Genomic DNA, 16,008 nt, shown 5'->3' on the forward strand with positions numbered 1-16,008 from the left:
GGTCGCTTTATCCTAGAGGTAATAGTTTGTTGGAGAGATGTGCCCACATTTTAGCCGGCTGTTTTCTTTGCTGTTCGAGGACTCTGAAGCTCTGAGACTCAGTTGGGAGCAGTTCTGCTCAGCCTTCCTTCAGTTTTGTGTCAGTCTCAACATTTCTTGTCACCATGGAAGATTTGGGGTTAATCCTGGTGCATAGGAATAGCGCTGTCTGCTATACATCCAGCAATAATCTTCTCGGCAGCAGCAGCCACATATCAGCTGCTCCTGTAGGCTAGACTTTTCTGGCGTCAGGCATGTTCTTAGTATAAGAAAAGAGCTAATCCTGAGTGTGGTTAAAATAAAATATCTGGCTTCTCTCCAGGGACTAGCATCAGTTGATTTGCATCTCTCAGAGCTCCTGTGAATGAGGGAAATGTTATCTTTCTGTTAGGGGGGGAAGAAAAGTGCTAGAGCTTAGCTCTTTGGACTGAAGTCAACAGACTGAGGTTGCATCCTGCTGCCTGTGCTGTTTCCAAGCATTGTGGAGCTCTCTGTCCATCCATCTCAAACAGCTGTTTGCAGCTGTGTTTTGAACATGATTGCTGCTCCTATGTAGAAAGGGATAATTATCTGGAGCTTATGTTGCCTTTGTCAGCCTCCAAAGGTTGGTTACTGGTGGTCTTACTTGGTGTCTGGTACATCTGTTCTACAGATTTGATGCAAATCTTTTGGCAACTCTTTTTTCATCTGTGTGGATGCTGAGGCACTAAAACACTGCAAAAAGTGAAGCTATGTCTGTCTGAAGTAGCTAACAACATACCTCCCTACCGAAATGGGAAATAAACTTTATATCAGCTGTTGATTTTTAGTGTGATATCATGATGCTCAATGCTCAGAAAAAGTCCCCCATTTCCCCCCTTTACCTTTCCCAATACGTTACAGTGCCATGTGTTTCCTGACGTACTTGCTGAGTACGTTGTGTTCAGTTTTACCAAGGAGAATTTCAAGGAATCTGTTGGAGTACAGCCACAAATGTAAAAGTCGATTTTTGCTGGCTTCTTAAAAAGCTTTGCTGTTTCGTTACAGCTTAACTGGCTAAACAATGGGAAATTTCAAATGTCAAACCAAATGGATAGAGTTTGGGAAACTTGCTATAAATGTGAAAGCAGAATTAATAGTGATAACTACTTCTGCAGCCGGTGACAGCATTTCCTGATGCCTATAGTACCTGTTTGCTTTGTTGTACCGAACTTTCTGATTCGGGGCCAGAAAGGGCCGAAAGAGGCTTTGGTGCCTTGATGTTGATGAAAGTGTTTTCTGGGAGCTTGCATCCTAGAAAACTAAAAAGTGGTAACAAAGGTTTGGTAGGACTTCTAGTCCCTTCTCTGCCATACCTTGCTGCCTTAAAGCAGTACTTCATTCTCTTACATCCCAGGACTTTTGTGTGTCCTCTAAGGTCTCATGTATATAAGGTACAGTTCAGTACATGCACTAGATCCACACCTAAAACATGGACTTCTGGCAGTGTGATAGGGGATATGGTAGAACAGCAAATGGCAATCTAGTAAAATCAAGCCTTTGTGCTTGGGGCTTTACGGTGCTGCTTATGTTAGTGGAGTACGACTTTGGGTGACGGTTTCTGCGCTCTGTGCCTGGCAGAGCTAAGCTAATGGCAGCATTTACGTGTGGTACGTTCAGAGCAGTTTAGCAGATATAATCTGTTTGCTAACAGTTCATAGGTAACATCTGAGTTGAAGAGTTCCCTGGGGATCCAAGGATGATAGGAAAGATTTTTGTGTGTTGCTGTCTTGACAGTATGATAACTTCTTTCGTCTTCTCCTAGATTTCAGTAAATTCCTCAAAAACTAAAACAAAACAAAACAAAAAAAACCCCAACCAACAAAAAAACCCCCGAATTTTTTCCAAAGAATTGAGGAAAATTTTAGATATGAAAGAGGAAGTGTACTTTTAGTGGTAGTTTGAAGAAAGGTATGAATGAATGGAGAAAAGAATGAGTGAATGGAACTTTTTTTTTTTTTTTTAATTTGCAGGCCCTGCTCTTCAAAATATGTTGTTAAGGAAGCTGTTTTCTTAGTTACTTTTCAAGGAGGGGAGAAGTTAGTTTGGTAGAAAACTCTTGTTTCAACAAAGCAACCCAGTTGCAAACATAGCTGCGTGTGTTTTGATTTTGTACTTTTTCTGTCTTGGAAAAGCAATGGTCTTACCAGCTCTATTCTCTTTCCTGTTTGTTAGGTCTGCCTAACCACGGACAAACCAGACAAATGGTAAGAGAATGTTCATTTAACCAAAACAAGGAAAAGCAAAAGAAGAATGATTAACCCTCTCTAGATAGAATACCCCATTAAACCATAGTATTTCACTTCTGTCTTTGCTGTTTACAGCTGGTCATACTTCCTGATTCTCATTGGAAAATTAAAAAAAAAAAAAATCTTTGGGCATATGGAAGGTCCAACTGCTTAAATAAAATTGAAACCCCAAATCAATGTATGTAATTGAGATTCTGTTTTGAATGGAACACTTTGTTTCTGCTCATACAGAAAATGAGTGGCTGTTTATAGCAAAGTCCTGGGATGTGTTTCTAGGTGGAATGTGTTTCACTGAAGGAGGAAGGCTTAAATGATGGAAGGGTTTGTTTGGCAAACAGTTCCTTTATTTTTATTTTATTTTATTTTTTTAGGAAGTTGGTGTGCAAGTTGTCTGCTGAGAATGCTTGTTTTTTCTGAGTAAAAATGATTCCTAGCCTTTCATCCATTATGCTGAGAGTTTTATCAAAGGACAGAAGCAAATAGCCAGTCTGATTGATACTTCTCTGGCAAAATGCTTTCTCATGAAATTTCTGTGTGCGTGAAGGGGCCAGCGCAAAGGCTGTGCATTGCTTCCCCCCTTTACCGATGGCTTTTGGGGGACCTTGACGTTATGTCTCCCCACTCATGGGAGAGAACTTCAAGCTTAAATTTTTGCCCCAAAGCATCTCCTCCTGGTGTTGGTAGAGTGGAGTTTGCCTCATTAGGTGAACTGCCACCATGTATTAGTGTCAGTAGAGTCGCTCTGACATGGGTAAATCTGCAGCAGGTATGAATGGTGGTTACTGAATAATGATCACAAGTATTATTAAATCTAAGAACGCTTTTGGATAGTGTGTAATATCACGTGGGTAGGATATAACTGGAGCATGCTAGTCTGCCTGTAATAATGAAGCATTCATCCGGCTTGTTACTTGAGCATCTGATATGAAGTGGTAAATTGTATTCCTCACTGAATTCGGTTTTACTTCTTGTCACTGAGGAGACTGGCTACTTGTTTGTGTCTGCTGTATAAACCAACTCAGTGCAGTGGGAGAAATCTGTGATGACCTAACGTTTTCAGCTACAAGGGTGAAAACCCTGAACTGTCTTGATTTCTGGTTGCGTGATAAAGTGTTCTACTGAACTGAAAATTAAAGGTCCATGTTTCAGGATGTGCCACTGGAAACATATTGCTCTGTGCAGGTAGAGAAAAGGCAAGCTCCAAGCACATGGGGTACCTTTATATATTTCCAAAAATTTTCTCTGGAGTTGTTCTCCTGTATATGTAGAAAGAGGGGAGAAAATACCCTTCTCAGCACTGATGAGGAGGATTTTCTTGGATAAAACTGGAGGGGGGGGGGAAGCCAAACCTTTTATTCTAAACCTTGTTCCTGACAAATCTCAAATGTGAAAGCTATTCTTGAAGAATTCCAGTGGTTTGCTGTGGTGCCGAAATTGTCTTGTATAACATGGAGCTGGACAACTAAGAAATTAAAATGTCTATTGCACTGCTTTAAAGAGCTTAGGATTTTAAAAGGTGGGATTTTGTTTGCTTGGCTCTAAAGCTCTTATTTTTCTCCAAGAAGCAGATCTGTCTAGTTGATTAAGGCTGGTCAAAAGCAAGTCATCAGTCATTTTACTGCACCCTGGCGTTTAAGGGCTGAGTAGCTCATGTCCCACCTTCCCTTTGGAGGTGGTTGTCCCAGGCCAGACATCCTCTTACCTGGTGCTCTGCCCCTATTTTGGGGACAGAACGGGAAGTCTTGGTGCATTTGGGGAGATGGTCTGATCTGGGAGAATGTACCAGAATTATTCTATTGGGGCATTTTTTTGACCAGCTTTAATTTATGCATATCAAATTTTCTAGGCCCTCATTCTTCACCTTTCCTGATTGTTTCTGATTTCTGTGGGATTTCTCAATGTGCTAATCATCAGGAAGAGGGGCAGCAGAACTGGACTCCAAATGATCAAGGACAGCTGCATTTGAGAAGCTTTGCTCCCTTGCATCTGCACCTCTCTTATTAAGAGCCTGTACTTTTTCAGTTGAGTGGAAGGGGCTATTGTGGGTCTGGAAAACAAGCCATGTTGCTTTGCAAAGCAAGTGTATTACATATGGGAGATCTCTGTTGTTAAATGCTGCAAGGATTTTATGATGAAAGCTGTTAAGCTTCTAGTTCTAGGGTTTTTTTCAAAAACATTTAATTATATACTATACTCATTAACCTTCCTAGAACAAAAAGGATATAGGTAAGTTTGACATCCCAGAATAACTTTAACTTCTGAGTTTTATATCTCATTTGTTGTGTAGCTAGATTTCTTTCCCTGAAATCAGTGGAGTTACTCTAGATTTATGGTAGTAGCTGAAATCTAAGTCTTATACTCAATCTTTCAAGCCTGATGTCATCTTTTAGACACAAGCAACAGATTATTGGTGATACCTTCCATTTATTATTCATCCTGTTGTTGGAGTATTGCAGTCCTATTGTATATCGAAGGTGCCTAACTTCTAGTGCTTGTGGCCCATTGCTTTTTTGTGAATTCTGCATTCAGTCACGGTCAAGAGGGGACATGTTTACCAGAAACTCTCAACATCTAATATGAAAACTTTAATCCTCCTTTCCTTTGTTTGAGTGCTTATCACATGCTACTGCAGGTTTGTTACAGTCCATAATTGTACTATTTTATGTATCACGTTAGGGACCAAGCCGAAACTTGCTGCTCAATGGGAAATCATACCCAACAAAAGTCCGATTAATTCGTGGTGGATCCATGCCTCCAGTGAAAAGGAGGAGGATGAACTGGATTGATGCACCAGATGATGTTTTTTACATGGCCACTGAAGAAACCAGGTAGGACGCTTGATCTTTTCAGAGGGTTTAAGGGAGGTGTTCTGTTTTCTGTTTCTTGTGGGTGCTGCAGCTGATCTTGTGGTTAGTTGGCGATCTCTTTAGCAGACCTTTTGCTACATATTGAATGCAGAATCCACTTCAGCTGTTTAGTTGAACAAAGGCTGTGATATACCTAATTCTGTCTGATGTGCCTAATCATGCACCTGCATTTCAGAGCAAGCAGATTCTTTTTCTGCCTGAACCATTCCTGTAGGAGATGGGCAATGAGGGGAGGAGGACTGAAAAGGGGAGTTCACCTTGCTTCAGACCCATAAATGCCTTTGGAGGTCCCATCTCAGTAACAGAATAGAGGCATTCTGGCTCATGGATAATGCTGAGGCACAGAGCTTCCTGTGCATGGGGTTATGCTTGCTATTAAAGCCTGGCTTAGTTTGCATCCAAAACTGTGTTAATAGAATACTGAAAGCTGCTGACTTACGCCTGGAGACAGCAATGCATGTTCCAGTCCTGTAGTGCTCCTCCCTTGTGCAAACGAGATCAGATTCTTTAAGCCAGAATAAGGTTTTGAGACTGTGCGCACCCTGGATGCCCTCTTGCATGCTGAAGTCTGTTGCATTACTTCTCAGATTGTCTCTCCATGAATCTAGCTGAGAAATGAAATATGGCAAGTGGCACATAAGGTTGAGTTGCCTCTTATTTTTTTGGTGTTTCCCCCACCAGTAGTGTCCAGATTAAGCCCTGCAGTGTCAATATTCCTTTTTCTACACTGCTGCTTATGCTAGTCTTTCTTGTTACTTTGCCCACAGAATAAAAATAATAAGGGAAGAAATTTTCTTTGCCTGAGTTTCAGTTTAAACTCCATATACAGGCTGCGGACAATGCAGTAGAAGCTATGTGGCCTGATTCCTAAAGCAAGGCTTCTGTGGCTGTGTTCCTGGTACTGTATTATTCCCAGAAAGGGAGGACTACTCTTAGGTATGGTGAGAAAGGTAGAGACCTTTTCTTGTGCTCTTTCCTCCCAAGGACCTGACGCCTCTCTCCTGGGTAACCTTGAGGAAGGTCAGAGCGAAGTCTCAGGCTGTCTCTTTGGCTGTCTCTGCAAGCAGAGGTGCCTTCTAGCTTCCTTGTCTGCATCTGAAGGCTGGAGTTACCAGCTGCTGTCGATATCGGTGCCCTGACAGGCAAAGAGCCAGAGTACTGGTCCTTTCCTCCAGTATCTGGCAAATGGAGACTTGGGAATTATTGGACACCTGACTCCTGACAAGTAACCAAGGAGGATGTGAGTTTTGATTACTCAGTCCCAGTTATTATTATTACTAAATTTGAACTGAGTAGTAGTCAGTCCCGGCATCCTCAACCTCTTTCTTAGTGTCCAGAGCATTTCGAGTGTCAGGTGACTATTCTGCAGGCCCGGTGCCAAAGGTCTCCTTTGTAGATAGACTGAGAGTGGTAATGTTAGAGTTACTAACAACTGATCCATTGGACTATCAGATAAACAAGGCATTGCTGATAAGAGGGGGCTGTGTGTAGGAAAACCCCTAGTTAGAACTCGGAATAAACATACAATTATTTCCCTGTCAGACCTGTTCCTGTGGATGCCTCTAACACAGCTGTGTTTCATGTCTGTCTCCCTGTCAAGAAGCAACGTAATCTCTTCTAGCTGAGTCAGCTGGGACAGCTTTGGGAAGGAAATAAGGAAGAGCATTTACTTCAAAGGGAAGAATTGATCTTCAGTGTAAACATGTACACCTCAGTTACAACTGCCTGGCACCTCTTTCATATGAAGGCATATTCTGGCACTTAAAGGACACAATAGTGACTAGATGTCTCTGAAAGCAATGCCACAGAAAGTTCGTAAGCCCTGGGCATCTTGCACCTTCCATCTCTGTGAGGTTGCCATGCGTATGAATGAAGAGCTGCTTGTTCCTTCAAGGGCCGGCTATAAATGCCAGGATGAATTCCAGTGAGTTCCAAACAAGCTGATGGAAGTTGCAGGTGGCCTCCATAAAATTTGAGTCCTTTTGGCCTGTAGCACCAGGTTTGCCTTAATGAAATGCTCTTCAGGAAAGACAACATGCAGTGCTTACCAAATCCATGCTCAGAAAGGAGGGCTGAAGAAATCTCTTAGCATAAGGCCTGGATGTGTAACTCGGATGAATAAGTAGATTGTTAGACCTAAGGTTACTAATGTGATCTCTTAAGTCCCTTACCAGTGTAACCTTGTTCGTTTGGCAGCACAGATGATGCACGCTGTGCTATTTCCTTCTGCCCTCTGCACCTGATCTTTTCAAAGTATCTTCACTTTCTCCCTTTCTAATCTTTCTGTGAGGTGCTGTGAAAGCAAAAAGTGGGATTCTTTCTATGATTGAACGTAGAGTGAGAGAAATACTTAATTTTCAAGGGAAACAATTTCTTTTATTCCTGTTGCTCTCATGTTCTGGGAGAGAGGTACTGGGATCCTGTTACAGACTTTCAGCTCTGACAAATTCACGTGCCATTTCGAAGACAGGGTGTTCAGTCTCTTAGCTCAGTCCTTAGATGCTCAAAGCTTATTTCATAATCCTGAATCTACAAAACACTTGTTGACATATTTATCATCCAGCCCTCAAGAAATACTGCGGATTCCTGGTAGAAATGTCTCGGCCCCACCACAAGGTCTTGCTCTTTGATCTCTACAGAACAGTGAGAATATTCATCAAGTGCAGTATTGGTCATGAGAACAACTTACTGTAGGGGCAGAGAATCGCCTGCTCTTACAGCCCACTGACCAAGGCGGGAAAGATCACTTCCACAGCAGCCACATTTCAAACGCAGAAATCGTAGTGCGGTGATAGACATCAGCTCCATAAGACCTTATCTCCTCCATTTTTAAAAAAAGAACGGGCTCCTTTGTCTGACAGCCTTGCTGCTGAGCTGACTGATGAGCGCTGAAAAGAGATGTTTGGCAGTCCGCTGAAAAGCAGGGAGGCCTGAGTGATGTAGCATTGTAAGCGGCACGGGTTTTCTGTTGGGCATTTCACCTCTAACTTTTCCCTGAACCATCTGCTGCATTCCAGTGTCAAGAATGTAAGGCTTGTTTGTGAGCTCTGAAACAATCTGAGCTTTGTCTCGGCTCCGTAGCAATCAATCTAACAGCGATATCTGCGTATCATCCTCCGGCTGAGGGTCAGGCTGTGTTTTCAGTCACAGAATGCAGGTTTTCCTAAGGTTTTGCCTCCCCCCTACCCCGCTTTGGGTAGAACTGTTGAGAATGGTACTAGAAAACTGGGTAGCTTTGAGGGAATGATTTCAAATGTTGGCAGATTGAAAGGAATAAGACTTTGAATTCAAGCTTCACGGTAAGGAGCTTGGGGAGCTCAGTATTTGTAATTTATGCAGAGGAAGGCGGAGGGTGACCTGATCAGAATCTAGAACTACTGAGAGACTTGCTTCTGATGGCAGGTGTCTTACGGTGCTGTGTGCGCTACATGAAAGGAGTCCACTGGCTAAAAGTAGCTCAGTTTCACCTAAATGAGTCTTGGAAAAATCATCATTTCACGATATCTCCCCCCACCCCATATCAGCTTTAGAAGTTGGAGAAATGGGGACACTGAACAAACAAGAAGTGTGTCTATATTTGTGTTTAACCTCTATGCAGCAGAGGTTAACCCTTGTTCTGTTTTGTGGGCAAAAAAAGCACATGAAGAGATGAACAAATCTGACCAGAGCTGGTTCAAAATCTTCAAGTGAAGTCACTGTTAATTTCTCGCTGATTCTGGTGGGGAGGGTAAATTTTAGGGGAAAAAGTAGAATTCCATTGAAGAACGTGTTGTCTTTTGAGGAGAAAAGTGGCCCCAACGGTGCTGAGTGACCAAAACTGCTTTCAAGCCTTGCTTTTAATTCCTCTGGGGCCCACGTTATAAAACGTGAACGTTGCCTTTGGGGGATAGATGGCAGTGTTCGTGGAATGTAAAACTGATGCGGCAGCCCTTCCGCTGGCCCAGAATCCGCGCTCTCACAGCAAGTCAAACAACCTTTAAGGTAGGAGAAGCGGTCCTTCCTCACCAAACCCTCCTTGTTGGCCAAGTTCCCAAGCTGATGGTAGTGTTCAGATCACTGTATTTAGTAGGTTCTGGTGAACTATTCCTCTGTGAGAATGTATATATAACTTTCCTTTCTAATCTCTACATGCCTTTGGCCACCACAACATCCTACAGACATGAATTCCTCATTTTAATTATAAACTGTGGGGTGTTTTCTAAAGTACTTATTTTAGCTCTAAACCTGATATTGATGGAAAGCAGTGAGTAATCATTCTCTATTGACCCTTTCTACTTTATTTTGCTAAAATGTTAAACCTTGAGCCTGTCCCCCCCCTTTATTTAAGCTGAAGAGTCTGTTTACTTTCTCTCCTCTTGGAAGTCTGTTTCCTGCCTCTGATAAGACTTGTTTCCCCCCTTCTAGCATATAGGGAAACTCTTAACAAATGCGAGATGTGAATTCATCTCCGATTTCTAGGTTGGGCCCATACAGCATGGGAGGAAGTACAGAGTGTGAGAGGGAATTTCTGGAGAAAGATTGATGTGCTTGTGTTATTTGTGCATGGGCCCTCTGTACCCTGCTCTCCCCTGAGGTTTTAATCTGTTAGCCTATTTGAGCTGCGTTTTTTGGGGGGCCTACACCATCCATCATGTCCCTGCAAATCTGTGAAAGTAAGAGCGGGGAGGCACCCTGTTAGTGCACCCAACGTGGGGGGGAAGCTCCAGTATTGGAGCCGTCGTAGGGCTCCCCTGTGGGAGTTTGGCCTTGCAGCATAACTCCGTGGAAGACTAAGTGCTGCTGGCTTTGCTGCTCGTGCTCTGACATCTGTTTGGAAGAAGCAGCTGTGTGCACCTGCTCGGGAACGGGAATGTCAGAGCGAGCCCTGCGAGAGATGGATTAATGAGCACAGAAGTGACCAAAGTTGCTAGAAGAGATTTGTTTGCAGCTTGGCTTTGCGAACTCCCGCAAAGCTATCTGCAGTGTGTCACACACGTTTGCACACATCAAAATAAACTTCTAGTGATAGGGAAACTGATTATTGTAACTATTTCACATGTTATTATATTTACAACGTTGGGCCTGACCCTGCAAAGCTGGGTGAGAATGCCTTCCGCTGTGCAGAGGAACGATTCTGCAACAGAGGATGCAATTTCATCTTCCCTGGTGGGTTTGTATAGCAGCAAACAAGTTCCCAGGGGGAAACACTGCTGAAGTAAACAGCACCAGCCCCCTTGTTAGTGAGCAGCCTCTCCATGTGCAGGCCTGGTTTTGCTTGGAGAAATGGAGAAATCTTAAATGCGTAAGCGTTTGCTCTCTGTAATCAGTTCCTTTCTTCTCCCCTCTCTACAGGAAAATCCGCAAGCTTCTTTCCTCTTCCGAAGCCAAGCGAGCCGCCAGACGCCCTTACAAGCCTATTATCCTCCGGCCAATGCAGGCAGTGCAGCTACGCCAGCCCATGAATGATGAACCCATAATCATCGAGGATTAACACACACTGAGCAGCTCTCTCCGAATGATGGTGGATCTGCCTGAAAGAATCTCTCCTCCAGCGTATACTTGAGTTTCTATGGCTACAGCGTTGAACTAACTGTTGAAGAGAGGGAACTTTTGAGGAACTGTTTTGCATCTTTTAAACCCTTAAAAGGAACTCAGCCCTGCTCTGAGCCTCTGACCACAGACTGCTCTCTCTCTCTCGCGCGTGCTCTCTCCTTCTCTCTTCTTTTTTTTTCTTTTTTTTTATTTTTGGTAGCCTATTTTCCCCTTTGCTTCTACCCCTTTTGTAGACAGGGGAGGGAAAGTAAGTTTAACTTATTAAGAGAATGTGGACTAGTACTTTTTAGCTTTGTTTCCTCTTCTGATGTATGAAGAGCTAGAACCCTTCATTTTGTGACTGAGCTCTCGTTGCAAAGCCGTTTTTACAAGGCTGTGTTGTAAGGTTTTTTTTTTAATTTTGTGGACGGTGCCATTTTTTATTTCATTTATATTATTTCTTTTGTAGATAAATTTCCAACCTTTAACTGATATTTGGAAATAAGAGCTGAAAGCCAGCCCCAGGTTCAGCCAGTTTTCTTTGGTCCTGTCCCTTATGTTTTTTGGATCATTTTGCACAGCCAGTTGTGCTCCTGCACAAGACAGAAACAACTCAGGCTGAGAAAGGAGGGAGCTAAGAACTGAAGAACCTTGCAGAACATTACACTAACATTGTGTGCAGTGGAGGCCAGGCTACCAGAATTAGGTGCCCTTATTCTAGTCAATCCCTGGGAGATCTGGCTTGTAGCATTTCTCTCAGTAACCAGCAGTTTGTGTGCTGCCTTCTCTCTGACATCTGGAATCCTACGTGCTGTTGTACCACCGAGACCCAGCAGTAGGCCCAGCAGTCCGGCAAGTGTAATGAATTGCTTTGCTCTGGCTCCAAGAGTCAAGTACACCAATGCCCAGGGACATTTTGCTTAGAATTCTGAACCTGTTTGTGCGACAGTGTTTTTGGACACATCTCTCCCAGGACAAAACCTGGTTTCTCTTAAATTGCGTTCTTGTACGTTTCCCATTTTGAAGGGAATTTAAATTACAGCTGGGTTTTAATTTGAACACATTGTGTCTGAAATTAAGTGGTTTTTTTCCTCCCTTGACATTTCTTGTGTTTGAGGTTTTTTGCATCTCTTGAACTTACTATGTATTTGCAAGTCTGTATAATTTCTTTTTCATATGTCTTCTCATTGCAGTGCATTTGCTGAATGCCCTGCTCTGTTTTGAAAGGATGTAAACTATCATTTGCAACTTGTGCTGATCTGTACATGTACCTGCCTCAAGCAGACACAGCATGTAATAACCCCCAAGTCATTCCATATGTGTCAGCAGTGAGATGAGCCAAAGTTGTATTTGGGTTATCACAGTCCAACCGTGATTCTGTGCAGCTCTGCCAACCCACTGGGTTAGACGGAAAGGAATCCCCACAAAATGAAAGCAATTCAGTTAACTTTACTTAATAAACCTGGAAAGTGAGCTTTTGTGAAACATCTGCTTTTTGTCTGTTCTGAAATAGTCATCAAGCCCCTTGCTCGGGGTGCCATCTGGCTTGTGCATGCGCGTCTGCGCCTGTTCCTTTACCTCCACAAGTTGTTTGGCTTTGAAGTGCTTGTGTAATTGTGGTGCTTCCCTGCACTGCCTGCGCCGTTATGTTGCACAGAGCGAGAGCCGTTCGCGGTTTGATTCCACTGATAGGCAGTTTAAATATTTCTGACGCTTCAGAATCCGACTCCCTCCCTCCTTCATTTAAACACTGCCGCAGATGCAGCGCTGAAGCTCTGAATGAGCCTTTTGTCTGCGGAGGCTCATACATCTTGCTGATCGGTGCCGTGAAATGTGGCAGGGTGAAATCCCTGTGGATTACTCTCAGAAGATGTTGACATTTAAGCGCATCATTTCTATGTTCACTCCCTACCGGGATAAGCAAAGTGGGTTCAACGGTTGTTCTCGTTTGCTGCTTCGGAGTGGTAGGACTTGCTCTGTGGCTGTTAATAGCTGTGCAACTTAGCAGATAAGTTTATCCTGTATTGCTTCTCCTATTTTCCTATCCGTAATTTAAAAGCAAGAGGGGGCAGCTGTACCTGAAGGAGATGCTGTCTGCGAAGGGACCAGGCCTGCTAGCCTGGAAGCCGGCAGGCTGTGTGCAAGCATGGTGCAGGACTGAAGTCCGCAGGTAGTTTTTCCTTTGCCTCCATCAATTTGTAGAATTAGCCCTCCGTACGTGAGGAGCATTGCTGACTGTGGGAAGGTTTTGTGGCTTGTGATTCTCCTCTGTGAGGGGAAGGTCCCACAGTGACTTCTCCCTGTTGCAGAATGAAATCGGAGGAGATTGCTTTGAAGGTGTCTTTGTATCTGAATCAGCCTTAGCCCATCTGCAGTGGTGCTTGGAGCTGATGCCTTGGCTGTAGCAGAGGGCTGTACTCTACCACATCCACTCTGACAGCAGTGGAGGTTCAGGGAGCTCGAAAATCCCTGCATGCTGGAAGTGATGCACTTTGGTTGTCAACAGGTGAACTATTGCCTGGACAGGGTGTTCAAACCACGCAAAGTGGCTTAGAGTGACCACTGGGGGGTGCCAGCTCTGCAGTTTCAAACAACTTGAAAGCTTTCTCAGAGTAACTCCCGAGATTGCTTTGGAAATGAGTCCAGGCAGCTCTAGAAAACATCCTGTGCTGCCCTGGCTTTGAAGGATCCCTTACATGTTCTTTAATATGGATGCAGTTTTTTTGGTGTATTGTAACAGACTTCATTCTCTTGTGTTTCACTGTCATATATTTGGAAAGAAGATTTGGAAGGTATCTTTAGATAAACCAAAGAAATATCCTGTGTCTCAAGAGGTGCAGAGATTCATAACTGGTAGGTCCCATCACTGACCTATCCAGTTCTGAGCCATCGCTCTCTTTAGCCAGCTGCTATCACTAGCTCTGCCCCATAGCACCATCTCTTCCTTCTGCTGAAAACCATATTCTCTTGCTGATGTGCTGTGCATGCTGTCGTTGCAGGGGTTGCCTTTGATTTGTTTCTGCTGTAGAGCCTTGTAAAAGGGTACGTACAGCTGGGACAGTGATTTGCTTCCAGTGTCCCCTCCACACATCCTGCTTCCACCTCCAAAAGAGCCCTGGAGGTTGTAGGGGGCAAATTGTAAAGGGAAACTCTGTCAGATGGGGATTGCAGTCTAAGAGATCGCTGCTTGTGTTCGAGAGTGGAGATGCGTCCTCTCCTCTTGGGCACATTAGCTGGCATGCTGTGGAGCCCGCGGCTTGGGACTGCGCAGTGACCAAAGCAGCAGTTTCCTGCTGTATATTTCTCCAGTCCATAGTAAGAGTTTTGCCACGTGCATTTGGATAATTTCCTGTAGAAGCGTGTCCCTGGCATCCTCCTCCTTTACCTGCTGTTCTTCTGCATAGCAGGGAAGCAGACATGGGCTCACCTCCTCCCACTCGGATAGGGCTGTACTCCAGGCCCCATCCTGGGCGAGCTCTCATGGGGGTGGAGGGCACCAGCCTCTGGACTTGTGGCAATGCTTCTGATTTTATGGGCTTAAAAGTAGCAGGGAGCTGATCAAAAAAGTCTTTGGGGAAGGGGGTGGGGGGAAGAATTCAAATGTTCCCATAATACTTCAAGACAAAACACTTTTGTTACAGAATTTTTTTTTTCCACTTAACTTTGGGGTTTTTTTATGTGTGCTTTTGCATTTTACTAGCTTCTCAGTAGCAGCTTCATGCAAGCTGTGCTTCTGACACAGTAACATGACAGCAGTATGCTCTCTATAACAACATGCACTATTGAAATAGTGTGGAAAAATGCAAATATGACCAAAACTAGCAATTCTGAAATTCAGACTCCTGTTGTGGGAGGTGGACTTTATAACCCTACAGCAATGTCCCAGTTAAGCAAAATATGTTTTGAGATTTCCATTCCAAAGGAAACTTGGAGCCTGTGCCAGCTCTGCTCCAGCTCTGGGTCCTTGGTGCAGATGTTACACAAGTCAGACCTTGGGAAGCCTCAGTCTTTCTTCGGAGGGCTGGTTTGCGTACTGATGGAGCCGCTTTCCACCACCGAGTGGGAACTGTGGAGGAGGAAAGTTCAATTAACCTGCTGGAGTGACAGCAGGGGGGGAAGCGCTGTGCTGATGTGGAATCTTCTGCCTGGAGCATAGTGGTATTGGAGGTGTGCAATGCTGTGAGATTGAAAAGAAGACAATAAACTATTTTAGCAAATTTTATGATTGGGAGGAGAAGGAAGAAGAGTGTTGCAGAATCCAGTTTTCATAACGGTGTTGTGTTTTTTGTTTAAACCTTTGCCCTCTTGATGGATTAAAACACCTTTAACATGGAATGAGCATTGACAGTAGTGTTAAAGGGGGAAACGAGAGACCTCTGCAGCCAGGCGAGCTGCGGTGTGACAGTCCGCTCTAGCTGGGTTGTTGCAAGCTCTGTCTGTGTGCATCTTTTCTGTAAATGTGCTCATTAGTCAGCTGCTGCTTTCCCAGCTGCCTGGCTCACCTGGGTGCAGCCTGTGAAAGCCGGCAGTGATGGGAGGCTGTCGTGATCCCTGCCGCGGGGTTATGAATGTGTACTGAGAGCTGGGCTCCTAACCCACGTCCCCAAGGGAGGATGCTGAGCCCTGACGCCCAAGGAGGGGATGCACTTCTCCCTGCCCTGTTCCTTCCCGCGATGTGCGTGCAAGGGGGCTCGTCCCAGGCAGCCACCTTGGAAAACTGGTAAAAGATGGAGCTTCTGCTGATTGCTTCATCTGGTGCAGGCCCAAGGGAGGGAGGTGGAGGCTGCTGCAAGAACAGACAGGCAGTAAATTGGGAGGATGCTGCCCAGGGTTGGTCTGTCCCCTTTCTCCTCCTCCACTAGCTCCAGGCAGACCCCTTTCTGTAACGCCTTTGCCTGTGTGTTTGTTCCTAGGTCCAAAATGCTACTTGTAGCCATCTCAGGCCGTGGACCAGGGTGCACGTTGTGGGTGCTGTACTGCTCTGAGGAGCCAGACTACCTTTGAGAAGAAAGGATGGGCTAAAGGAAAACAAAGACAAATACTGCTTGTTTCTAAAGGGAGTAGTTAAAAGAAAATCTGGTAAATCTATGTGGAAAAATAGGGAAATGAAAGGGAGGGGGAGGAAGGAAAGTGGACAATGCAGGGCAAAGCCAGAGCCGGAAGCTGGAAGAGGTAATAGGGAAAGAGGAGGGGAAGATGGATGGTGGCCACTACCTCTGCTTTCTCCTCTGCATCCCGCTCATGGAGCAGGAGCGCTGCCACATGTGCAGGAAAGCTGCTGCCTCCACCTTCCCCAGGCCCCCAGCAGCAGCCTGTGCCGCTTT

General features: G+C 44.5%; 1 protein-coding gene across 3 annotated transcripts in view; it reads left to right on the top strand.

Moving 5' to 3' along the window:
- MTA1 (metastasis associated 1) overlaps nt 1-12,157 on the top strand; it is a 94,881-nt gene extending 82,724 nt beyond the window's left edge. For 2 of the 3 annotated variants that reach the window (XM_067300728.1, XM_067300729.1), the window contains 2 exons: nt 4,983-5,134; nt 10,505-10,581. In XM_067300728.1, the coding sequence (XP_067156829.1) occupies nt 4,983-5,092 (110 nt within the window). In that variant the 3' untranslated portion in view covers nt 5,093-5,134; nt 10,505-10,581. Of the gene's footprint in view, nt 1-2,232; nt 2,265-4,982; nt 5,135-10,504 lie in introns of all 3 variants that reach the window. The other variant, XM_067300727.1, reaches the window with a different exon arrangement.
- The last annotated feature ends 3,851 nt before the right edge of the window (nt 12,158-16,008 follow it).

Source organism: Apteryx mantelli, chromosome 8, assembly GCF_036417845.1.
Source record: "Apteryx mantelli isolate bAptMan1 chromosome 8, bAptMan1.hap1, whole genome shotgun sequence".
NCBI lineage: Eukaryota > Metazoa > Chordata > Aves > Apterygiformes > Apterygidae > Apteryx > Apteryx mantelli.